Below are 25,936 nucleotides of genomic sequence, written 5' to 3' on the forward strand. Positions count from 1 at the left end.
AAAGCCGTTTATATTCACCACAAGGAATTGTCAAAATGCCTAACCACAAGATAGCAACATGTAATTAATAGCAAGCAAAATTTAATGAAAAAAATGCTTTATCCTAAATATTTGTCCATTCACAATCTTCTTGTGTAAGCGGGTCTCATTCAGACCTCATAACAAGACCTCTTTGGTGGGAAGAATGCTCGAATGCATATCTTGCTCCTCCTCCTCCTCACATGTAGCCATCCTGGTTGTTTATTATTATTATTATTATTATTATTATTATTATTATTATTATTATTATTATTATTATTATTATTATTATTATTATTTATATCCCGCCTACCCCCAAAGGCTCGAGGCGGCTCACATAAAAACCCCTCCCCTAAAATCCATAACAATCACATAAAATTACAATAACCAATTAAACAATAACAGCAATAGATGGCAAACCTTGGGAAGCCTTGAATTAAATTCCAGTTTGGTATGGCAACTAAATGCAGGAACCTGGTCAAATGGGAGATGGTTTCCCTTCCCTCAACCCAGAACCTTCAGAGGGAAAACCTCTGGACATCACGAAGGACTGGAGCTTGATTCAAGGCTTCTCAAACCAGGAATCTGATGAACATTTGTTGTGATGTTTAAAGGTGGACTGTGTCTTTGTTACTGCTTGTGGATTTGAACAGGAGCAAAGGTGAAAGAAGAAAGGTGTGTGAAAAAAGAACAGATGTAGAAGGTTAAAGGAAAAAAATAGCAATCACAGCTGTGTCCTGTATGACTTCTCCAAAGAGATTTACCTGGTCTCACACATTTATAGTCATCACTATTAAAAGAGGAGTGGGCAAAATTAACAGTGTGTGTGTACACATGTTGTGTGTTTCCCTCTTGCTGCTTGGGATACATGGAATACTCTCATACCATTCTTTTAGACTCAAAATCAGTTTGCACAAGAAAACACATTTGGTTTGATACCTTGGCAAATGAACGGTTGAAGTGGGTATTAATTCTGAAAGGTCCATGCTTACACAGCCTCTCTCACACAATCACCCATATAAATTGGTCACATCTGGCACCAGGAGTTGTTTGAAGGTGTTGCCAGATGCATGATTACTACAGATTTCCCCATAGAATTTGATAGGAATTATTGTGGTTTTGGAGATTGGGTATATTTTTTTTAAGTTGGAAGTGCTGTGGCTAGGAGATAATTGCAGACAACAAACATTTTTCAACGACACGGTCTTCAATCTCTTCCTAACAGAAAGCAGAAGAAGAAGACCTTGTCCTTACCCCTGATGGAACCAGAGAATTCCTTACTTTTGAAGTCCCACTTAATGATTCTGGGTCAGCTGGGCTTGGCGTCAGTGTCAAAGGGAACCGGTCAAAAGAGAACCACGCAGACTTGGGCATCTTTGTGAAGTCCATCATTAATGGCGGTGCTGCTTCCAAAGTAAGTGAATAACCATCTGGATTGTAAGTTGGCCTGAAAACCTGCTTTACTGCTGGTACTGATGGGTGATCAATTCACCTTTGTTTACTGTGTCTTCTTTACATTTCCTAGCATTATGTAGTAGTTAGAGTGTCAGGTTAGGACCTGAGAGACCTAGATTCAAATTCCCACTTTGATGTGAAGCTCACTGGATGGCTTTGGGTTTGTCACCCACTCTCAGCTTAGTCTACTTTCACAGGTAGTTGTTGTGGGGAGAAAATGGAAGAAGGAGAAACAAAGCTGTTTCCCATTGGGCTGAAAGGTGGTGTATAACTCTCTGTCTAAATACATTAATATAATGATTTGTATTTTCATGCTTTTGTTGTACATCGTAAAACATTGTTTTTAATGAAACATCTGCAATCCTATTTCGAGTTTGTTTCCTGAGTAGCTTTGCTGGGGAGGCTGCTGTTACTTTATCTCTCCTATAACTGTTTCCTTTCATCTTTTAGTAAACCGTTTTTATAGAAGCTGAACTCACATGCCTCATGTATTCATTCATTTTTTCCAACATAATGGTAGCAGAGGATGGTTGGAGAACCAGCATGTATGTTTAGTTTATAGGCAGCAGAGAACAATTCAACATATGTGCATAAAATACTATTACAGTTATATCATTTCCGAACAGGAACATTTTTGGACTAAAGGCCCATATCAAAGAGTGTATCTTTCCACATTTTGTAGCAGATAGCTTCTCACACTTATTGAAGATACCCAGGATTCCTGCAGCATCAATGCAGTATGTGTATTTCTGAGATGGAATTCCCTAGAGGTCTTGTTCCTAGCTGTGCAGAGAGTCAAGCATAGGCAGCAACTTAAGACACTGGGAGAACCACTGTCTAGGAGGGCCAGATAGCTAAAAAGCAACAGAGTGCTTATCTCTGGTTTACAGAGTGCTTATCTTAGGTTTACAGCTCTGGTTTACAATTCCATATGAAAGAGGTGAGAGTTAGTATGACCAATGGTGACAAGGGAACATACTGCCATATTTTCAAGACAAGAGACACCTGGAGCGATAAAATGCTGAACAGTCTTTTTATACCTTCTAAGGTAGATACCATGGACCATCCAAACAAACAAACACCTTCCCCAAAGAATGTTCTGCAGCAAATCTAGCCTGAATTCTCCCTAGAAGCTAAAAGAACTAAATTGAACTACTGTACTTTGGCCACATCATGAGGAGGCACAAGTCTCTGGATAAGGGAATAATGCTCAAAAAGTTGAAAACAGTTGAAAAAGAGGAAAACCCTGCACGAGATGGATTAACCCAATAACAGAAGTCATGGGGAAGGTATTGTTGACTTCTTAGCATCAATGGACAGGCCATGTAAGGGGGATATAGATTGGTGCCCACATTACTGCCTATCTAATGATGGTAATGGGAGTTGTGGGGACAGTTGTGCTTAGGGCTGATCCTGCGTTGAGCAGGGGGTTGGACTAAATGGCCTGTATGGCCCCTTCCAACTCTATGATTCTATGACAGCAGAAAGGAGAGGTCACAAGATGAGTTGACTGAAGATTTATCTATTTCTGTTTAATGCTTGTTGCAACTGATATGCTTCAGGGATTACTTCCAAATATTTAATATTTTTCTGCAAACCTAGGACTTTTTAGGTTTGTAGAGAATTCTGCCCCCCCCCCTCAATATCTGTCCCTGGCTCCATTTTGCTCCTCTCTCTACAATCTTGTTGGAAATTAGAATAGGATTGGGAGGCACACATCAGTAGTAACTTCTTCAAAGCCATGATATTCATTTTACCATGAGCTTTGAAGGTTAGTCTCTCCTTTTTCATAAACTCTCTTAACAATTTTCCCATGTTAGGATGGAAGACTTCGAGTGAACGATCAACTAATAGCAGTCAATGGGGAATCTTTATTGGGCAAAACGAACCAAGATGCCATGGAAACCTTGCGTCGTTCTATGTCCACTGAAGGAAACAAGCGAGGAATGATTCAGCTTATTGTGGCCAGGCGAATAAGCAAATGCAATGAGGTAACCAAGCACCATTTTGTTTAGTAGTTGAGCAGTTCATTCCATCTTGAAAATTATGGGAGTTGGGGAAAACATTGAAGATGTACTTTTAGAACCTGGTATCATGTGATAGGCTTGATCAAGGGTGGGCAAACTGTGCCCCTCCAGATGTCCATGGACTACAATTCCCATGAGCCCCTGCCAGTGAATGCTGGCAGGAGCTCATGGGAATTGTAGTCCATGGACATCTGGAAGGCCACAGTTTGCCCACCCCTGGGCTTAAGTATAATAAGATTAATCACATGTTTTAAACAAATATACACAGCACACACCAACCTCTTGTAAAGATCACTGTTATAGAGCTTTTCACGTGGTTTATGGAAAGTGCGGAGTGCACGGAAGGTATCAGATTTTATTAAAGTAAAATATCACCGTGTTTCACAACTATTATTTTTTCTTCAACCCCACTGTCCAATTTAATCAATGTTATGATACCTTTGGTTTGATTTGTTTGTTCTTGTCGCTGTCAAAGTAGCAAATTGCCCATTTCCTGTTCATCAGAAATGTAGTGTTTCAAAGTAAGAATCTATCAATAAACTAATGATTAACTCAGTGGTACATTAGGCACTAAGAAGTATGCTATGCTATGCATACAGTTAAGGGCTTTAAAGCATGCATTCTGCTTAGAATGCTGCAGTATGAATAGATACATGCAGGCCCATAACCTACCCCGCCTTGAGAAATCAGAAGTTTTGAAGAACATTGTGAGACAATTTCCTATGGCTTTTTTTAAAAAAACAAGAGCAAGTCAGAGTTCGACATTCAACGTGTTGTTTTACCCACTGCATAGTAAATGTGCAGCATTTGTTAACTATTATGTGGGCATTTTGTAGAAATATAAGCATTAAAATCCAAGATGCAATTGTCTGCACTGGGAGAGCCCTATTTTGTTTGGAGACTATATCAGCAAAGCAAGAGGATAATTGTTTTAGTTGTGTCACTGTTCACAAGACCTCAGTCAGGCATCCATCTTGTAAACTTGTTCTGGTGTCTCCACTGCCCTCAAGAGAATGCCTGGTTTACTTTCTAAGTAGCCATGAGGGAGCAGCTATCATGAACCTATGTTACACCTACCAACTTCATTAGATAGGTATTCAGGACCTTATTTGCTTGTGGACTGCTCCCTCCCTTGCTCTGTTGACTTCCTTTACTTTTGAAGATAGTCTGGAAGCCCCTCCTGGAATCTGCTGTCTTTTAGACCTCCCTGACCCTACCCCACCCCTCTCCTCAGAGGTCTGAGGCAGACTCCTTGCTAGAGGGGATCAAAGACTGCTTTGCCCTGTCTTACTAGAGAACAAAAAACAAACAAACAAATAGAAACAGGGGGGGGGGGGTATTTCTGTGAATGCTTTGCTCCCAGATTTTGCTAACATAACTGAGTTGTATATACCCTTCTCAGTGACAACAAAATCCCTACAATGTCAGTCATAGATGCTTGGAAACCAGCTTGGTTTATGGAGAGAGAGAGAGAGAGAGAGAGAGAGAGAGAGAGAGAGAGAGAGAGAGAGAGAGAGAGAACAAAACAAACACTTGTATTCAAAATTATTGAAACCATTAATGACATTATGGTGAATATTGTTCTAATTTGTTCTCTGTTTTCATTGTCCCTGCAAGCCTCCTTCCCCAAGTACTTGTCTAGGTTACTGTCCCTCTTGCACACTGCAGCCATCTGACTTAGAAACAGATATGCCTACTATAATTATGATTGTATTATGTTTACATCTGCAACATTTGTTATTTAAATGAATGCTGGCAAGGAAAAAACTGTTGGGAAAAATTATTATGGTTGCAAAATCTACGCTAAATTCCACATGGAAGCATTCAGAAGTTGCAAATAAAGATATTCTTGAAAACTATCAAAATGGGGTTGTTTTCATACCAGACCTGATAAAAATTGAAGCAGGGATTTCCATCCTCCCAGTAATGACTGGGCAGCATCATTACTTTTGACATGATTTGTGTGTGCATGCATGCGTTCCCTTTCTGTCTTGTGTTAATAAGCTCAGCATGCCAAAATCAGGACTGAGGTGCACACGCACTCGTGACAAAGTGTATCTATGCATGTCTCATTTTGGCATTTTGTGCTTGTTAATGGAGAGAACTGATCTCAATCATCTTGCTGTGTGGGCAGAATTGATAAACACAGTGCTGAAAGTTACCTGATTCTAAGGAGACGTGTGTTGAAATTGCAAACCCTGTGCTAAAAATCAGACTTCCCATTAATACGTACGGCATGCTTTGGGTCAGTAGTATGGTCAGAGTAGGACTTAATAATGCTTAGAAGGGAATTGGGATTAGGCAGTGCATTAACATATTTGTCCCCTCGGTTTGATTCACCGGATCCACAAACATTCTTCGGACACCACAATCCAAGTTTAAAACAAAGAAGCCTAATAAAACAAGGTGTAGAAGAAAAGAGCAACATGCAGCTGCAAAATAAGAAGTGGCCAGCAAATCCCAGTGGTTCTTCAGAAGTCCTCTGTATATACCTGGCACTGAACACTCGCAGGCTCTGCCCTGAGAGCCAGTTTGGTGTAGTGATTAGGAGTGCGGACTTCTAATCTGGCATGCCGGGTTCGATTCTGCACTCCCCCACATGCAGCCAGCTGGGTGACCTTGGGCTCACCACGGCACTGATAAAACTGTTCTGACCGAGCAGGAATATCAGGGCTCTCTCAGCCTCACCCACCCTACAGGGTGTCTGTTGTGGGGAGAGGAATGGGAAGGCGACTGTAAGCCGCTTTGAGCCTCCTTCGGGTAGGGAAAAGCGGCATATAAGAACCAACCTTCTTCTTCTTCTTCTTCTTCTTCTTCTTCTTCTTCTTCTTCATGGCCAAATCTCATCAGATCTTGGTTGCTAAGCAGGGTCAAGCCTGATTGGTACTTGGCTGAGAGATTACCATGCAAGTCCAGGCTAGTTATGGAGAAGCATTCAATGGCAAACCATCTCTGCTTGTCTCTTGCCTGGAAAGACCCATGGGGGTGCCACTTGATGGCACTTTCCACTAGCAAAACTGAAGTGAGTTTCTGTTACCAAACTTGCAGAGAATGAATGAGGAGCAATTCCCTGGGGAGCTCTAATGAGAAGATGATGCCCCATGTGACCACCCATCCTGTCTCCAATCAGAAATGACAGGAGAGACTGGTGCCCTCTGCTTCTGCACTTATAGACAAATAATTGCCAAATGTTGAAGTTCACATTTTCTGTATAGAGTACTGAAGAATCCATGGCCAGAAAACTGAGGAGAAGAAGAAGATTTGGTTCTTATATGCCACTTTTCTCTACCCGAAGGAGGCTCAAAGCGGCTTACAGTTGCCTTCCCTTTTCTCTCCCCACAACAGACACCCTGTGAGGGAGGGGAGGCTGAGAGAGCCCTGATATTCCTGCTCAGTCAGAACAGCTTTATCAGTGCTGTGGGGAGCCCAAGGTCACCCAGCTGGCTGCATGTGGGGGAGCGTGGAATCAAACCCAGCTCACCAGATTTAAAGTCTGTGCTCCTAACCACTATACCAAGCTGGCTCACCAAGTAAATTGACTTAGCAATAGTTTTGTGCATGGTGTCATCTTGGTTTAAGCATAATTCTGTTGGCCAGGAAGAGAGAATAAATTTTAGTTTAGAGATGTATTGTGAGACTGTGTTTTTAAGCTGTACTGGTCAAGAATATGCCATTGTTCTATTAATAACAGAGGGTATCCCCCCCCCCCAGTTAGTTGATTGGTAGGTAATTTAACATTATGTTAAAACACCTATTTTCACTGTGATTATAAAGATATTTTAATAGCAGGGTAAAATCTCCCCATTGTACAATCCAAGGGGGGGAAAAATCTCAGTGGATTTTGTGACTATTTATCCTAGTAAATTTATCCTAGTTTTGTGACTATTTATCCTTTTGAATATGCTTTAATCCTTTCAGAACAGTTTCGGGCCAGGTCGATTAACAAAAACCTCTAACAAAGAATAAAAACACACTAGATTTGAAATTCAGAACCGTAATCTCTTTAAACATGTTTTTCTAGCTGCGCGTTGAACATGCTCCTGGTACAACCATTTTCTGGCATCCATGGGCCATGCCAATCCCTGATCAGTACCATGACATATCATGTCACACACTCTGAAAAGCATGTAATGGCATGTAGCCCCGCTTTGACTCCTTCCAATGTGTGGCCTCGATAAAGTGTTTAAACAAGTACCTTGAACTTTGGCCCAAGCAAACCGGCTGGACGCCAGCAAGTCTCAAGGCCTATAAATAAAGTGAGTGGCAGAGGGAAGCTTTGTTTATTACCGGCCCTCAGAATGTCTCTTGTCAGCATTAAATATTGGGAAGCAGCTTACTGCTTGTTGTGTCCGTCCCCCCCTCATATTGTAAACATGTTTCTTTGGTTCTAATCTATGCTGTTTTACTCCAAATGTTTTGGTTCAGGGTAAAGGCAGAAAACAGTGTTATTTATTAATTTTGTGGTGGGAATGTGAAAGACTGTGTTCAGTTTTTTCACCTTTACAATTGTTCAAGAAAGCCAACACGAAGAACCAGGTTTCATTCCCAATCTTCCTCCACATGAAGCCTCCTGGGTGACCTTGGGCCAGTCACAGTTCTTCCAGAACACTCTTGGCCTTGACTACCTCGCCATCTGCTTGTCCATATCCCCTGAAGAGTGACACGCTCTATCCATTCAAACAGATTGGTGATGTCTGGCCCCAAAGAAGTTGGCCTGGCCTCAACAAGAGCCAGGGCCTTTTCAATGGTGGCCCCAGCCTGGTGAAATGAGTTCCCCAATGAGATCAAAGCCCTAATAGAACTTAAACAGTTCCGTATGGCCTGCAAAACGGAGCTCTTCTGCCAGGACTTTGGCTGAATGCCAAATGCGATAGGAACCTCCCTGCAGCCAGATCCATCTCTGACAGGCAACTCTATCAAAGCTCATGGTCTCCTTCTCCCCAAATTACTGAAGTTACTGTTAAATATTTCCAAATTACGTTTCTCACATTGATTTTATGATTGTTAGAACTGTTTTGATCTGTTACACTGTTAAAAATAGTTTGATTTATGTTTCCCGACTTTATTGGTTCCATGTTGGTTGCCCCAAGATGTCATAGTGAGGGGTGGTATGTAGAATGAATGAATGAATTAATGAATGAATGAATGAATGAATGAATGAGGATGCCTGTTGCAGAAGGGAAGGGAATTGTAAGCTTCTTTGAAACTCCTTAAGGTAGAGAAATACGGGATATAAAAACCACCTCTCCTCCTCCTCTTCCGTATCCTATATGAAAGATTTACATCTCTGTAAGTCAAGTTATGAATTGTGAAGGATGTCCCCGCAGGTATTGCTGGAAGTAGAATTTTGGTGTGTGTGTGTGTGTGGGGGGGGAATCATTACTACTTGATAATAGTCTGAATATTCTCTTTTCTGCTTTAAAACCCAAGGCTCTATTTCTTTGTCCAGCTGTTAGAATGACAGGGCTTCAAACTAATGATTCTTAGATTTTAAATTGGAATTTTGTGCATCGTCTTGGAATTAAAAAAAAAAGAACAGAAGGGTGATTTTGAGGCATCATTGTCATACAGATTGCTTTTGTAAGGTTTTTAAAATACACTCTTTAAAAAAAAATGTTTTTGTCCATTCTTCCTCAGCTTTGTATTTTACATTACAATGCCCTTTGAAAAGAGTGGATTCTGCTTCAGTTGACCTAAACAAGCTTCTGGCAGTTATCTGAGTGAAATAATATTGTGCTTGCCACATCTGTTACCTGAGATGTTTCAGCTGGAATTGCCAGAGACTGAGTTTAGGAAAAAACAGGTGGCACACAGAGTATCTCTCCTCTAAAGAGAGCTGCTTCCCTTCAGCTAGGCCTTTTGAGCTTTCAGTATCTAGTACTGGCCATCTAAATCAGGGGTAGTCAAACTGTGGCCCTCCAGATGTCCATGGACTACAATTCCCATCGGAATTGTAGTCCATGGACATCTGGAGGGCCACAGTTTGACTACCCCTGATCTAAATCATGAACAGAACCTTCTTGGTGGGTCAACTGCTCTGCTAGATTGAGAATATATCCAACTAAGTCTCTTAGTAGTTAAGAGAGGCAGACTCTAATCTGGAAAACCAAGTTTGATTTCGTGGTCCAAACATGTAGGGTGGCCTTGTGTTGGTCATGGTTCTCTCTGAACTCTCGCAGCTCAATCTACCTCACAAGCTGCCTGTTGTGTGGGAGAGGAAGGGAATGTCATTGTAAGATGCTTTGAAGCTCCTTAAGGAAGAGAAAAGTAGCATGTAAAAACCAACTCTTCATAAGCATTTCCCTCCCCTAAAGGTAAAGGTATCCCCTGTGCAAGCACCAGGTCATGTCTGACCCTTGGGGTGATGCCTTCTAGTGTTTTTTTGGCAGACTCAATATGGGGTGGTTTGCCATTCCCTTCCCCAGATTTCCCCCGCAGCAAACTGGGTACTCATTTTACCAACCTCGGAAGGATAGAAGGCTGAGTCAACCTTGAACCGGCTGCTGGGATCGAACTCCCAGTCTCATGGTCAGAGCTTCAGACAGCATATTGGCTGCCTTACCACCCTGTGCGAAATGTGACATAAAAATGGCAGTGTTCAGAAGCCGGGTGAAGAATATTTAAATTCATCAGGACAGTCTATTGGTGTCCCAAATGTCACCATTCTTTCGCAAAGGAATATCCGGGAGATTCAGTAGATGCAATTTTGTTAATCAAGGATTAAGCAGGGATGGTCTATTTCTTAGCTAATACAGGTGTTAAATTTCTGAATCGGGTAAACTGTGTTTCCATCAGTCACAATTATTGTGAATAGTCACTTCATTTGATGCACTCTGGAGTGTCACATAGGAGATCTATATCATGAGCTTTTAACTCCGCTGTTCATCATTCCCTCCCTCTGTTCTGCGTGTGCGCACCTGTAGATATCTGACTGAACATTCCACTTTGTTTACCAGTCGTGGCCGCTAGCTCACAAAAGCATGTGCTGCCGTAAATCTGGTTGCATTTAAAGTTTTTGTTTATTCTTCTACAGACTAACACAACTATTCCACACCTAAGGGGGGAGGGATGCCCCCAAATCTATTAGCAATTTTAGCACAGGTACGGGTGGCTTCATGAAGTACAGAGCATGGGCATACTTTCATCAGCTCCATGCAGGTACCCACCAGTCTGGCAGAGAGCTGACATCAAAACCGGGGCCGCCAATTTTTCGGAAACGGTGCGTTGTAATAGATTTCTGTTTCAATTTTTTTTCTGAAAAGCACAAATTGCCTGTTTGTCAGTGTTTATAAACTTCATTCGGGAAGTCAGAGACAGACGATAATTAAAGCGGCGCTAATAGGGAGACTTAATTTAGCCGCAGACTCTTTTGGCAATGCCTTTTTGAGAGACACATTCTCCCCACTCTTATTAACACATCACCTGGCAATGAGATTGTTGAAGCTCCAGCAACCATTTAACTGGCCTTTTATCATTTTGTTCAGATAAGGGCCAAACCAGTTCTAGTTGGAGCAGGTAGAATTTATCAAGCACCTAGTATTTATCGAACAGCTTGTTCTTATCTGCATGATAAAGGACCATGCGGCTGAAATCCTATTATTCGTTATTTAAAACATGGTGCTGTCTACACAACGGCGAAGGCAGTCAGTGGTATGGACTGAGCTTGCTGTTTTTACAGAAATCAGACAACATTGCCACTTTATACTAGCCTCTAAAGGCGGGACTCTGCTGTCAAGCTGTATTGCTTCCCAGCTGTCATGCTGGCAGTGGCCCCCTTTTATTTATTTTTTATTAAGCTCAAATCTCCTCAACGGAATTCTGAGGGTGGCTTCGGGAAAATAACTGAGGGACGGAAGTGAAAGTATCTCTGTGGAGAAATGCTGTAAATTATCTATCAGTTGCCCTACAAATGTTTTTCTTAATGTGGCCTGAAAGTCAAGATGTATGAATATACTCTTTTTTTACTCGTGTTTCTGTTTTTTGGGAGGATATTGAATGTTGTCATTATGAAGAAGAAGAAGAAGAAGAAGAAGAAGAAGAAGAAGAAGAAGAGTTGGTTCTTATACGCCGCTTTTCTCTCCATGAAGGAGTCTCAAAGCAGCTTACATTCACCAACCTAGTGTGGATAAGTTAGGTTAGAAGGCAGGGGAGATGGAACTGGTGCCCTCTGCTTCTGCACTTATAGACAAATAGTTGCCAAATGTTGAAGTTCACATTTTCTGTATAGAGTACTGAAGAATCCGTGGCCAGAAAACTGAGGAGAAGAAGAGTTGGTTCTTATATGCCACTTTTCTATACCCAAAGGAGACTCAAAGCGGCTTACATTCGCCTTCCCTTTTATCTCCTTGGTGGGAGCTTTTGAGAGGCTGAAATTTAAACTGCAGGGACACTGCTTAGTTTACAGCTCCCGCCATCAATCCCTGTAGTGCCACAATGACAACAGCGGTCCTGTAATGAAGCTGCCAGAGTACTTGAAGTAAGAGAGCTTGCCTTGATGGAGTGTCCCCCCTTCCCATCTGCCTTTCTGTCCATCTCTTGGGGCGGCCAACAGATCTTGCTCTCATGTGTCATATTTTGCATTAGGCGAACCTTCCTGGCAGAAGACCCAACAAAACTGCTTTTTGAAGAAAAGGTGTCTGTGCAGTCTTCCCCTCCTAATCTTTCTCTGAAACTTGCTTCTTCTCCTCTCTCTCTCTCTAGTTTACAAAAGGCATTATATCTTTGGTTAAATATTTGTGTGGCTGACTGTCGATGTCTTGATTTAAATCTGGCTTTTGATATGTTAATTGGGCACTGAATAAAGCCTTTCCCCATGAAAGTGGGAATGTATGCCAGCGCTCTTTGCAGTGTGCGGCCTTCTGAACAATGGTGCCATTATTTAGCCGTTCTGCCCACTGTGGTTTACAGGTTACCTGGGGCAAACGTTTGTGCTTCTCTCTAGGACAAGAAGCTGACTTCTTTTCTCAGCCTCTGCCTTTAAACAAAAACCCACAAAACTGGCCAGGGTTCGATAGCAGTTTTTAGATATGCTTTGTCTCTTGAGGAATGGCTAACATTATGTGGTTCAATCAAGAACTCAACATTCATTATATAAACTCTTACGATACAGTCCTATCTCCTGGGGGGGAGGGAAATGTCATGTTAGTCATTTAAGGCATGGGTAGTCAACCTGTGGCCCTCCAGATGTCCGTGGATTACAATTCCCATGAGCCCCTGCCAGCATTTGCTGGCAGGGCCTCATGGGAATTGTAGTCCATTAACATCTGGAGGACCACAGGTTGACTACCCCTGATTTAAGGTATTTTTCAGTCTTGGAAAGAAACTGAAACAAAGTACAGTTCGTCCGTGTGAATATTTTTGGCCCAAAACGTGTATTTTTAAAGAGAGTTTTATAATTTTAACCATTTTTTTTTTCATTTTTCATACATTTTCTCAACCCCTTTACATCAGAGGCTTTGAATATTGTTTAATTTGCTTTTCAGTGAAGCTGTCAGTTGTAATCTGCAATTTAGGAGAAAGGGAGGGGGAAAAAACCCTGAATAAAACAAATCCTCATTTCACAATTTAAACCTTATTGAGTCTAATTCACTTGCATGGCAAGTTTATTATTCTCCTGCAGCCTGACGTGCCTCCAATTGTAATTGTGTTGACCCTTCAATGCAGTAAATCTCCCCAGTGCTGATCAAACTAGGAGAAGATAAGACTACAATTCGGAACTTCATTAAATATCTCATTTATATTAAAAAGACGATAGCTTTGAACAGGAATAATACAGTGTCCTCCAATAGTGCTTTGCCCACTTTGAAGTATTGCAAGTTTTGCAAATCTCTTCTATGTGTATCCATGATTCTGGTTGCTATGAAGGCTCTGCGGTGCTAGTCCATTGGGTTGATGTATATTTCACTTGTCATGGATACCACATAGACGAGATCACATCCCTTGTAATCTACAGCCATTAATGTTTGTTCATAGCGTCATTAATTTGCACCGTGCTTTACAGAAGGCAAGTCTCCCTCCATTAAGGAATTTTTGTTCTGATGTTTTTCACAAGCAGCTACAACCCAGAGTGAGAGGAGGAAGGCGTGGGTGGGAATAAACTGGAGAAATATGCCTTCTTTCCTATTAAAGTCACTTGCGTTTAGTTCTGGGGTTGTGCCAAAGGTGGTCACAGAGGTAACATTGAAGTAAGTAAAAGGGGACATCATGTAGACAGTTGTACAGAGCCAGTTCTAGGTAAAAAAAGTCAAAACAAGATAGTAAGAAATCTGAGGGTCCCAAAGACAGTTGAGGGTGGTAATGCTAGACAGATTAATGCCATGGGTAGAAAAGTACAAGATATGAGATCACAGAGTTAAGGAATTGTTCGGCTTTTGGAACATAATGTTTCTGCTGGATCTAAGAGCAGGCAGCTCACAAACACCACTACTTTCGCCAGATCCTTCACGTATTCCGCTATGCCATCTGGGTCTGGTGATTCATCAGTTTTTAATTTGATCGTCAGTTGTAGGACCTGTTTGCTCTTTGGTGCATTTAACCTATTAATATTAATATAGGGCAAAGGATAAGGAATGAAATTTATGCATTTTTTGTTTCTGGTGCTATTTACATATGAAAGTGTATTTTGTATCCTTGTGATCCTTTCATATTTTCTTCTTTCAAGAGTGATTAGATTTATTTTAAATACAAACCTTTAAAAAAGTACCATGAGTGACCTTCGGCTGGGACACAAGGTTCTCATTTGATACCCAGAGTAGACAAACTTCTGACTTATTTTCAGTCAGAGGGCTGTAACCTATAGAGAATTGTGTATTGAAGAGAATAGCCCTTCCAAACTAGCCCAGTGATTTAGAAGAAGAGCTGGTTCTTATGTGTCACTTTTCTCTACCAGAAGGACTCTCAAAGTGGCTTACAGTCGCCTTCCCTTTCCTCTCCCCACAACAGACACCCTGTGAGGTGGGTGAGGCTGAGAGAGCCCTGATAAAACTGTCAGAACAGTTTTATCAGTGCTGTGAGGAGCCCAAGGTCACCCAGCTGGAAGAGCACGGAATCAAACCTAGCTCTCCAGATTAGAAGTCGGCACTCCTAACCACTACACCAATCTAGCTCTCTTTAGTGGTTAATTTAGTGGTTAATGTACTGTTTTGGAACCCTTAGTTTCTAATAAGTCTGTTTCAAATACGATGCTTCCCTTCTGAGATTTCACCCATTGCAGGTTGGAGGCTCTAAGAAGGACTTGAAACAGGTTTCAAAACCTGGCTTCATATATCTGCTGGTAGATACCTTACCCTTGACCACGGTTAAAGTCATTGGGGAGGATTTCGTCCAGAAAGATGAAGAGCTGATGTATATGAGCCTGAGGCTGTTTTTTGGTTAAGAATCAAACATATTCTTTTCTCCTGTCTCTTTGTATCATGCAGGCCATGGGGAAAACAGGAGCAGAAGCCCTTGTATCTTCTTGCTATCCAGTAGAATACCTCACTCTCTTTCATTCATGCCTGGCTGCTTCTGGTGTGCTGTCGGGTGGCACCCTACTGGGCAAGGGGTTTTCAAAAGCCACCACGAGGCCCTCAGGGGCTTGAGAAAATGGGACAGGCCCCCTCTCTCTTTCTCTCTTTTGACTCATGGCATGTCACAAAGCTGACAGAGATGCTGCCCAGACCCTGGAAAGATGTTGTGAATTTGCCCTTGGGGTCAATGAGATTGGGAGTCTGCAATGCATGTACACACGCACACACGCAGCAAACCAAACTGTTTCCTTTAACAGAATCACTTTGAAAACAATGCTAATTCCACTCTGCTGTCTAATTGGGAGGGGGCTGCATATTTATTTTATGTATGTCTGCATGAATATTTGTGATGTTTGGCTTTCTGAGGGAGAATCGTGCAGTAATTGCCTGCAGAAGCAAATGGCTCAATTTTGAAAGGGGTTAGGAGCTAGGCTTCGAATGTTGCTTGTTCCCACTATTGTTTTTGTTGGTTCCTCCCTCCCCCCCCCTACAGACTTTATCTCCCCCTCCCACTGTTCTGAAGGATCTTGTCCTGGCAAGCTGTTGGTCTGTGAAAGAGGTCCAGGCCATCTGCCAGATCATTTTGAACCACACCGTGTGGGGATGTTCACTCCGGGCAACGTGTGGTGCAGATAAACCGAAACGCGGTTCTTTGTCTTTACGTGTTTCCTCGAAACGGGGATAGAGTCTGACAAGGCTCCGTGGGAGATGGAGTGTAAAGTGGCACTGCAAGTTGGTCATTAAGCAGCACTGTCATTGCAAATTATTGTGGGCCAGGGTGAAAAGTTCTACCTCATTTAGTGCCCAGCCAGGTCCAGGCTTCTGGCAAGTTGTTATTGTTCCCCCCCCCCCATGCTGTTAAATGGACATGCAGAACTGATTTTCCCCCCTTTCTGTGTAGTTGGAATCACCTGGGAGTCCCCCGGGGCCAGAGCTGCCTATTGAGACAATGCTGGACGACAGGGAGCGTAGGATTTCCCATTCTCTGTACAGCGGGATTGAGGGGCTCAACGAATCGCCCACCAGGAACGCTGCCCTGAGTCGGATGATGGGTGAGTCGAACAGACTTGGCTAATCGGGTGTTGTTTATCCTCTCACCTTCATTTCTTTCCCTCCCCCTCCCCATGGCTGATTACTGTATTATGTATGTGCGTAAACGAAAATTGTAGTGACCGGTTTAAAGGCATGACTCTCGCTTCCCCCCTTGTCCCCCCCACGTTGGAGACACAGAAGGCTTCTTAATGTCCGTCAATAAATTGATAAAAGCGAGTCTCAGACTGCAGAGCACGCGAATCGCTGCAGGAAGATTTTTAAAAAGTTGTACTGTGCCTGACGGGGAGAGTCAGGCGTTTGCGCTTGTCTCTGTGGGTTTGGCTCATGCCGCTTCGTTGAATGCAAAGTCAATGAATGTTATGATTAAGGACATTATCAGTTAAGTTTCAGCATTGATTTTTATCTCTCTACGTTTCCCCTTCCCCCCCCCCCCCTAGAAAAGGAGATAAGCTGATGTGGACCTTATCCAATTTGTATTTAGTGTTTGTTTTAGATTCTGCTTCCCCCCCCCCCCCCACTCCTGCCTTATATGCCTTGCAGGCCTGTAGGTTTTAAAGTCATGTAGCTAATTTTATGCTTCCTTTATTTGGATTCAGTACTTTACTCTCTGCATGGACCCTCGGATGGATAATGAGGTTATTACTAGCCCTACTAGCAGTGTAGCCATTCACTTCTCCCCCTCCCTCGCTAACCGATCCAGTTAATAAAAACTCGCTTTGCCACAGGAGTAGCTGGATTTAACCGGCAGCTCGTAATGATGTGCAGCTCTTGCTGTATTTTTTTTTAATCGTGATAAAATATTGGACTGGCGAAGCACCTGACATAATAAATGCTTTGGATTTATTTGCTAGTCTGCAGCTCCGGCATCAGTTCTAAAATCAGCCCCCTCCCCTTGCTCCTTGAGCAATTAATGCAGACCTTGTGGATACAGATATCCATAGATTGATTTTGATGATCCTTTTCTGAGTCTGCATAAAGTAGTGGTAGATCTATTTCTAATTTCCTTGTTTGATTTTAGAAAACGAGGGTGTTTTGTTTGTTTTTTTTAATTGGAAAACCACAGAGGTCCCTGCGGTGTTGAAGGTTAAATAGATTAAATGGAGTTAAAGTCATGAACATTTGTTCATTTTATTTATTATAATTTCATTTATGTACCTCCTCTCGTGGACTCACCATCTCAGGCTGGTTAACAGCAGAATCCAAAACCGCATTACATCATACATACATTAGATAATAGAACAATACAAGCAATACAATAACCGTGATTCACACTTGCATATTTTTCAGGATTCATTCATCGACCCCAGTTTTTATGCATATGTGCTGGGGGCTTGGAACAAGGAAAGGAGACCTAAAGCCCAAGAACCTGCTTTAGACTTTCATAACATATTTCTGTCCCTTTCACCCATCCTGTCTTCTCCCATGGAGAAAAGACAAGGAAGGAGGTGATTGGTTAAGCTTCCTTGCTTCTGTAGGATGAGGCAGGAGGACATTTTACATTGATTTCGGGAGCCCAGACTTTGAAGCATATGAAGCTGCCATTTGCTGAGCCAGACCCTTGGCCACCTAGCTATGCATTGTCCATTCAGTCTTGTCGCAACTGGAGAACAAGCAAATGGCAGTGATACCTAAGAGAAGTTGTTGCACACATGTCCTTCTCATACTAGACACTGGGGGAGGGAGTGGAGTCAGCAAGATTTTAATTTGGCTCTTCTGCCTGCCCCAAGATTTGTATATGTGGAACAAAAACAGAAGGTCTCTGGAGGTCACCTTGCCTAAGTCCATCTGGAACGTTGCACTAACTGGGCGATGTCATTGCAGTAACATGAAATGCAAGGAGTGTGTTGAAAACAGTTCTTATGGGTAGCCATCTTGAATTGTGGTGCCTCCATTTCTTTTATGGTGCGATATATTCTCAAGTTGTAACTTTGCAGAATAGATGCTCCAAAATGTTACAAAAGGGGTCACATCTTCTCAAGCCCTTCCCACGGTCCATCCATAGGTTTTGAGTGGGGGTGCCCAGTATAAGAGACCATCAACTGTGTAACATACAGGTGTGATGCTTCATTGATCTACCTGGTGGGAAATTTGACTTTTATGAGGAATGTTATCCAAGCATGATCTATAGAATGTATCTCTTCCCCCCCCCCCCCGGCAGGGATCCTTCTAATGTTCTAGAATTTCCCTCTAATTATAGGATTCCTTATTAGATCTATTTTTAGTATTGTTCCGTTAATAAGTATGTTCTTATTTGTGAAACCAACCTTCAAAGCATTAAAAGTTGCCGCTTGCCCAAACATGCAGCATGTTAATAGGTATTTTTTATAACTCAGTAGTTATTGTCCAATTTTCTGCAGCAATTGGACTTGGAAAGAAAAAAATAATTATATAAGTAAATAGTAAATAAAATGGAAATTGTTCCTTGGTTAAGTTAATGATTGGGTGGAGCTGCTAGGAGTCAGTGCTTCATTTGGAGGCTCCGGTTAACTGAACCTTAATTGGAACATGGGGGATTTTATATCCATGCTTCTGTGAGAAACCTCGACATTTTCCTTAAAGCCTGCATTTCCTGGTACTTCTGTCTTAATAATCCTTCTGGAAAACCTATTTTGCTCTAAAAATTGAAGCATAATTATGAGTAATATACCACTGGATTCCCCAGTCTTTTTGAGTCTGCAGGCACCTTTGAGATTCTGGCACAATGTGGTGGGCGGAGCCACAAAATGGCTGCCGTGGAAGGCAGAGCCAGTCCCCAAATAGACAAATGCCACAGCTTGCCTTCAGTCACACAGTGAAAATCTTTGTGCTGTAGTAGCAGTTGCTGCTGATGTGTTATTTTTTAAAAAATCCCCACAGCTAATCAAATCTCCAGTGACCAATTAGAAGCCCTGCTGGGCAAAATCCCCACCTGGCCCCACCTACTTTCTAAAAACACTTGGTGAGCACTAGAAAAGATGTCACCCATTTTGGGGACCCCTGGCATAGCATGCTAATGTGTTGAAGTATGCATGCCAAAGTAGTTTATTTGCAATCTGTTTTTATTCTGCTTGTCCTCTGAGAAGGTCTGATTGTGTTCATGGAGCAATTTCCTAACACCTGTGGGGAACATCACAGCAAAGGGAACATAACAGCAAAGCATAACTTTTATAACATACTCAAGCGAGTCTACCAGATGAAGATGACAAATCTTGTTTTGTCCATCAACCTCAGTTGGTCTGCTTCTTCTTTCTCTCCTAATATGGAGAATGTCCTCCCCCCAATATTGTGTGTAATTAGTGGGGCATTATTAGTATACTGAAATAATCATGATAATATCAAGCATACAAGAAAAACCATCAATACTAGAATGCCCTCATTAAGGTGCAAGTGTTCTGGATGTCCCCACACCCTATGCAGCCCTGTATCATTCAAAAGCCACAGGTAGGAGAGGAGAATGAAAAGTGGCTTAGAGCTACCTATCAGTCCAGGTTCTAGGGAGAGGTCCAAATCCTGTACGAGGACTTTAGGCAGCAAATAAAAAATTGGAAAAAAAACATAAATCCCAAGGGAGGAGGCTAATACTTGTAAAGTGTGCCACATACAGGGCATCTCCGCTCATCACACCCTACTCATCTTGGGCTTCTTGTAGGAGGGGAAGGTGCACATGAACACCATCAGTCCATCTACTCAGACTGGCAGCGGCTCTCCAGGGCCTTTCCCATGACCTACTGCATGGTCCTTCTAACTGGCTGGGGCTTGAACCTATGACCGTCTGTATGCCAGGCAGATGCTCTACCATTGAGGTGCAGTCCTTCCCTTGACGATGGTTGAGCAGCTCATCTGGTACATAAGACTGTACCATGTTAAGTTGCTTCTAGACCTTCAATAGGCCTCCAGTAGGAGATACTGATAAATCCTTTTCATTTATTTATTGTCGTTCTACAGGTCAACTTCCCTTTTTTTTTTTGGTGCATATACACACACACTCTTACCTCACCTGCAGCGAAAGGAATGTATTTTCTTTTACATTTCTGCGGAGCTGCTAAAATGTCATCATTCATTCTTGTTGAAACATTAAGAAGTGAAGGGTAAAGCTAGACATGCCACCGAATTGCTTTTGCCTTTCAACCTTGGAGGCTTCATCCGTAAAATGCCGTAAGGTTATACTGTTTTGCATTCAGCTCTTTGGAGAAATTATTAGCCACAGAGTTAACAATCTTGTAGGCATTATGTTTGGAAAGGAGTGCATTACTAGTCTCAACATTAACCTGTCCATCAAAGAAGCTTTGCCTGGGCAAAGAATTAGCTGCTATGCAAACTTGAACACATTCATTTCAAGTTGACAGTGATGGGTCTACGTGCCACAGAGTACTTTTTCTCGTTTTAATCTTTTCCCTAAAAAACTTTTTAGAAGATCTGGCTCTCAGTCGTACACTGTTTTTAAGGTAACTCAGTTTTTCTACAGAGCTTTGCAATGCTAATTGCTTTAAAAGGTAAAGGTAAAGGTATCCCCTGTGCAAGCACCGGGTCATGTCTGACCCTTGGGGTGACGCCCTCTAGCGTTTCCATGGCAGACTCAATACGGGGTGGTTTGCCAGTGCCTTCCCCAGTCATCACCGTTTACCCCCCAGCAAGCTGGGTCCTCATTTTACTGACCTCGGAAGGATGGAAGGGTGAGTCAACCTTGAGCCGGCTGCTGGGATTGAACTCCCAGCCTCATGGGCAGAGCTTTCAAACTACATGTCTGCTGCCTTACCACTCTGCGCCACAAGAGGCTCATACTGTTTTTAATGTAACTCAGTTTTTCTCCAGAGCTTTGCAATGCTAATTGCTTGATTCCTAGCTTCTACAGATGTGCTCTTGGAGAAACATACATCTAGCATATGATCCTTCCCCACGTGAGCACAGCATCCATTTTCCAGGCAATTTACAAAGTATGTGCAAGAACCATGTTGCTTCCTCTTCTTTAAGCGCATGTGTGAATAGGCACTTAGTGTTTTAAGCCATTACATGAAATAAGTCTGTTTCTGTCCTCCCTATAGTTATATAAGATCCAAGGTAACATTCCTTGACCGAGCAGGGAGATTGGATTGGCATGCTGGTGGTGATTATGCATTTCCTGTTCTGTACAAAAGCCTAATATACCTGTGCATACATGCCAGGAGAGAGATGGGTCCGTCTTATCAAGATCCCTATGCACATGTGTGCAGCATCCTTTTAGATGATGATGATGATGATGATAAAGGGATGAACAGAGGGAGTTTGCCATTGCCTTCCCCTGCATAACAACCCCAGTCTTCCTTGGTGGGTCTCCCATACAAATACTGTCCAAGGCCGAACCTGCTTGGCTTCCTTACAGTAACAAACTTGGGCTGGTCTGGGTTATTCGGGTTGCTTGAAGATAGAGCTTCTAAAACATTGAAAGTCATTTTTGTGTTTATCAATGCATCAGGTACAGTGGGTACAGCTGGATATTTGTAAGTCACCTGTAATATATTGCATTTGATCCTGCCCACTTGTTGAGGTTATCTTTAGAAGCCCTTTTACGAGTGCTTCTTCCTCCTAAGATTAGGTGGGTGAGGATTTGGAAAAGATCTTTTCTGTGCCTGCACCCTATGCATTAGAAACTCTTTCAAGCAAGATCTGCTGAATATGTATTTTGGGGCCTGAAGCAAAATCAGGTCAGCTAAGTGTGATCAATATTCTTTGTTGTCTTGCTTAACAAGAAACAGAATAGTGCCACTGTCAGGTATTCAGGCTGTCATTTGTCCTCTCCTCTCTCCCATGTTGGGCAGGTAAATATCCCCTTTCTCCGACAGTCAACATGCCTCAGGATGACATGGTCATTATTGAAGATGACAGACCGCCATTACTACCTCCGCATCTTTCAGACCAATCCTCTTCCAGCTCTCATGATGATGTCGGCTTTGGGACAGTAGATGCTGGAACCTGGACTAAGCCAGCAATTAATGAATCTACAGAATGGTAAGGCTTGCATTGACACAATAGCTTACTTCTGTGCACCAACTAATTTGTTCTACTCCTGCTTGTTTTTTCTCTCACTGAAAGAAGAGCAGACTTACCTATTTGTCTGCAAAGAGAATTGCAAAGTCCTCTTCCTTGTCCCAATCTCAAAAGCGGAACAGAAAAGCATTTTGAGTAATCGTCCCACAGTCTGAAGAATTCCTCTGATAAAAGGATGCAAATAAAGATGCTCAAGTGCCTTCGTGAACAGCAGCCTTACTAGGCAGCATTGCAGAAGATGTCTGAAATGCCATTGCAAGAGCAAGTTCTTCCATAATGTGGTAGGCTGCTATTCAAAGAAGAATTACGCACAATCATTACGGGATAATTTGAGGTGGATCTTTGAATCCCTGCTCACTTAACTTCAGTTAATGTGGTCTGGACACCAATGAATTCCATTACACAAAGTCTGTATGAATGGTAGAGAATTTAGCCTTCCTTGCAGGCTATACACGTTGGGTGTCATTCACATGAACGCACCCTAAGAGCATGCAACCAAGCCATACAGGAAAGTTGTGTTCAGTGTCAATAAATCCATATGCAGCGAATATCATTTTATTTATTTTTGTAACAGATGTGCCAAAGCAAATAATTTACCCACCTTCACTTGCCATTGTTTCCTCGAGAAGCGATAGAGAGATTAATTTTTTGACTGGCTCCTGTGTGGGTTAATTGTATAGTCACGTATGCTTGTTGAAAACACATTTAGGCAAACATTACCAGCTAATTATTAAGACCTTCACAGTATTGCTGTGCTAATTTAATTACATAATTTTAATTCCATTCCACAAGCTCGGGCATCCTCTGCTCAAGTTGGAAAGTCTGAACACTGGTAGCACATCCTCTTCACATCTAGAATGTTCAGCGATGCAAAGGAAATGACATTAAAGTGTTAAATGATAGTGTGACTTTCAGACTACCTAAGCCTTGCAGAGCTGGGTTACCTCGCTCCGTGCAAAGAGTTAATTCTTCATGCAAACGACTTGGGGAGAATGCGATTTCTCATGCGATGTGAGAAATATATGTTGCAACATCTTCGTTCCTTTATTTGAGATTTTGAATGCTGCCTTCTCAGAACCTGTCCAGAGCAGTTCACAACTAAATTTATAAAAAGTTAATAAAAAAAGTCTCACTACTCAAGATGCTATTCTTCTGATTTTTTTTCGTAAGTCCTAGAAATTATGCCAGATACATATAGGCTTTTTTTTTTTAAAGAGGTTCTCAAGCTTCTTTCCACATTCACAAATGTGTATTTGTAGGACAGTCAAAGGCAAAACCAAGATAAGGTTTAAAGCCATGCCTCTAAAATTACATATAGAAGTCGGGGGGTGGGGGGCAGTGGGCAGAGCCCAGAAAATACTAGTAAACCAATATTGAGAGTCTGACAGTCGACAGAGGACGTCAGAAACAAACTGAAAAAATAGAAAATGGCCCAGGAGCAAGCCACGCCTTGTGGCCCATGTGGCATTAAACAGCAGTGTGGCAGGGTCCCATGAGCTCAGTGGGGCCAGCAGTAAGCATTGGCTCACCATCGCTTCCTACTGCAGACGGACAGCAATTAGCGGGTGGGCCCCAGTTACCACTGCTAATGAAGGGACCTTGAGGCACTGGCAGGGTTTCTAGGGCATGGCTCTGCTTGTTTCAGGTCCCCAGGGTTCTGTAGAGTGGTGATCCATTAGGGTATTTCCCTGTAGGTTACATGGTTAGTCTGCCCCTGGAAGAATCATAGGGACTCTGATTGGAATAAATCCTATCGGAGGGTTTCCAAGCCTCCCATCTAAATTAGTTCAGTGCCTTCCTGTACCTTTCATACTTTTTAATGTGTTCATATTAAAACCCCCCCCCCCCCAATTTTTCCTCCATGTATACAGTGGTTTCGTTCTCTCTTTCTCCGTAAGGGCAATCCTCCCCCCCCCCAAAAAAAAAAAACAGTCTTGGCATCTCTTCCCAGCACATCCCAGCACTTTATCACCAGTTACGGCTCTCCACTCTGTAGAGAAGCTTCACGTTTCTGCTATTCTGTGTTTGTTAAACATGTACACAATAACCATTATAGCGACGCTAGGAGTTGTAGTTCCTAGAACTGTTCTCCAAAGGGTATACTGCCCACCGCCAGGTACACCAGTTTGCCAGTCTTCTGTGCAGTTCCTGTGTACAGTTCCTTTAAAGAAACCAAATTAATTAATTTAGTTTTACATTTTTGCATTCCCTGCCAGAGCTCTCGCAAGTCTACAGGGACTGTAAAACGGAGCTCTTCCACCAGGTTGACCCCGGGGGGGGGGGGTAGAACATTGTCCGGGGCCCCCCTCTGAATCACCCCACCCTAGATCTGAAGTGGCATTTGTAATCCACTGCTTTACAGGAGGGAAGGAGGGAGATGGGTGAGGGTGGGATGGGTGGGTTGTTTTCTTTGTTTTAACTGTGGCTTTGTATGATGTGAACCTCCTTGAGCAGGCCAGCCGTGAGTGGCAGGTTATAAATGTAATGAACATAACACGTAACAAACACGTTCATATCCCGCCCTTCCCCAAAGGCTCAGGATGGCTTATAGAGTTTAAAATATACAACATTAATAAATAGGGGCTTAAACTCTGAAAGTCATTAATTAAGTTTAAAATCAAACCTCCAGGCCACCTCCTCTTTGTGGGAGTTGGATGGTTGCGGAACTGAGCAGGGGGTCATATAAATTCTTAGAGAGCTTGTTTTCCGTGAACTTTCACGCAAAAGAGGCTAGCATCTTGGTGTTATTTCTAGGCCTCAGTCGTAGGCCTGTCCCAACAGCTGTTTTACAGGCCCTGAAAAACTGATTAAGGTCCCACAGGGCCCTGATTTCCTAGGCAGAGCATTGCACCAGGCCTGTAATTAAGTTTAAAATCAAACCTGTCTATTTAATTACATTTACAATCAAACCTCCAGGCCACCTCCTCTTTGTGGGATTTGGATGGTTGCAGAACTGAGGGGGGGATCGTATAAATTCTTAGAGAACTTGTTTTCTGTGAACTTTCACGCAAAAGAGGCTAGCATCTTGATGTTATTTCTAGGCCTCAGATGTAGGCCTGGCAACTGTTTTACAGGCCCTGAAGAACTGATTAACATCCTACAGGGCCCTGGTTTCCTCAGGTAGAGCAGGGGTAGTCAACCTGTGGTCCTCCAGCAAATGCTGGCAGGGGCCCATGGGAATTGTAGTCCATGAACATCTGGAAGACCACAGGTTGACTACCCCTGAGGTAGAGCATTCCACCAGGCCTGAGCCTGTGAGTGCAGAGTGCCATTTGTGGAATCATACAACCTTGATCAGTGCCCCACTGTAGGGGTACCTTCTTAACAGCGTGGACGTTTTTGCATTGCACTGAGCCCATTTTTCATGGTGTACATGAAAAGAAGCAACCTCCCTGATGGGAACAATATAAGTGCTTTCTTTGGGGCTTGAGCTCCATGAAGTCCCAAGTAGGTCTTGAGCACAGCCATAAGAGCCATTTGTCTGAACGCACACATGACCACTCCAAGAACTTCAGTTGCAATTAAACCATTTGGGTATAAGTTTTAAGAGAAATCTGCAGTGTTATACTGTCCTTCCTCTGCTCCAGATGCTTTCGAATCTTGGGTCTTGTGAGCTTCATATTGTGCTGATGCTTGCAATGTGCAAACATGAAGCGGGAGAACTGGAGATGGTTTATTTTAGTCTTGTTTTACTATCTTTTGCGATATAAATATGGCCTGCTTTTGGGTAGCGTTATCTGTAATGGTCCAAGAGAATGACATTAATTTGTAAACCTTGTAATTGCCTTTAACAATAAGCAAAGTGAAAGACCTCTCCGTGGAACCCCCGCTAGGGCTGTAGTGATAATTAACACACTTGGGTTGAAGCATGAG

General features: G+C 42.6%; 1 protein-coding gene across 3 annotated transcripts in view; it reads left to right on the forward strand.

Moving 5' to 3' along the window:
• The window catches only part of PARD3 (par-3 family cell polarity regulator), a 550,919-nt gene that overhangs the window by 348,387 nt on the left and 176,596 nt on the right, over positions 1-25,936 (forward strand). For all 3 annotated transcript variants that reach the window (XM_077303562.1, XM_077303560.1, XM_077303561.1), the window contains exons 13-16: positions 1,244-1,432; positions 3,294-3,464; positions 15,909-16,059; positions 21,835-22,024. In XM_077303562.1, the coding sequence (XP_077159677.1) occupies positions 1,244-1,432; positions 3,294-3,464; positions 15,909-16,059; positions 21,835-22,024 (701 nt within the window). The remainder of the gene's footprint in view (positions 1-1,243; positions 1,433-3,293; positions 3,465-15,908; positions 16,060-21,834; positions 22,025-25,936) is intronic.

This window comes from Paroedura picta, chromosome 11 (genome assembly GCF_049243985.1).
Source record: "Paroedura picta isolate Pp20150507F chromosome 11, Ppicta_v3.0, whole genome shotgun sequence".
NCBI lineage: Eukaryota > Metazoa > Chordata > Lepidosauria > Squamata > Gekkonidae > Paroedura > Paroedura picta.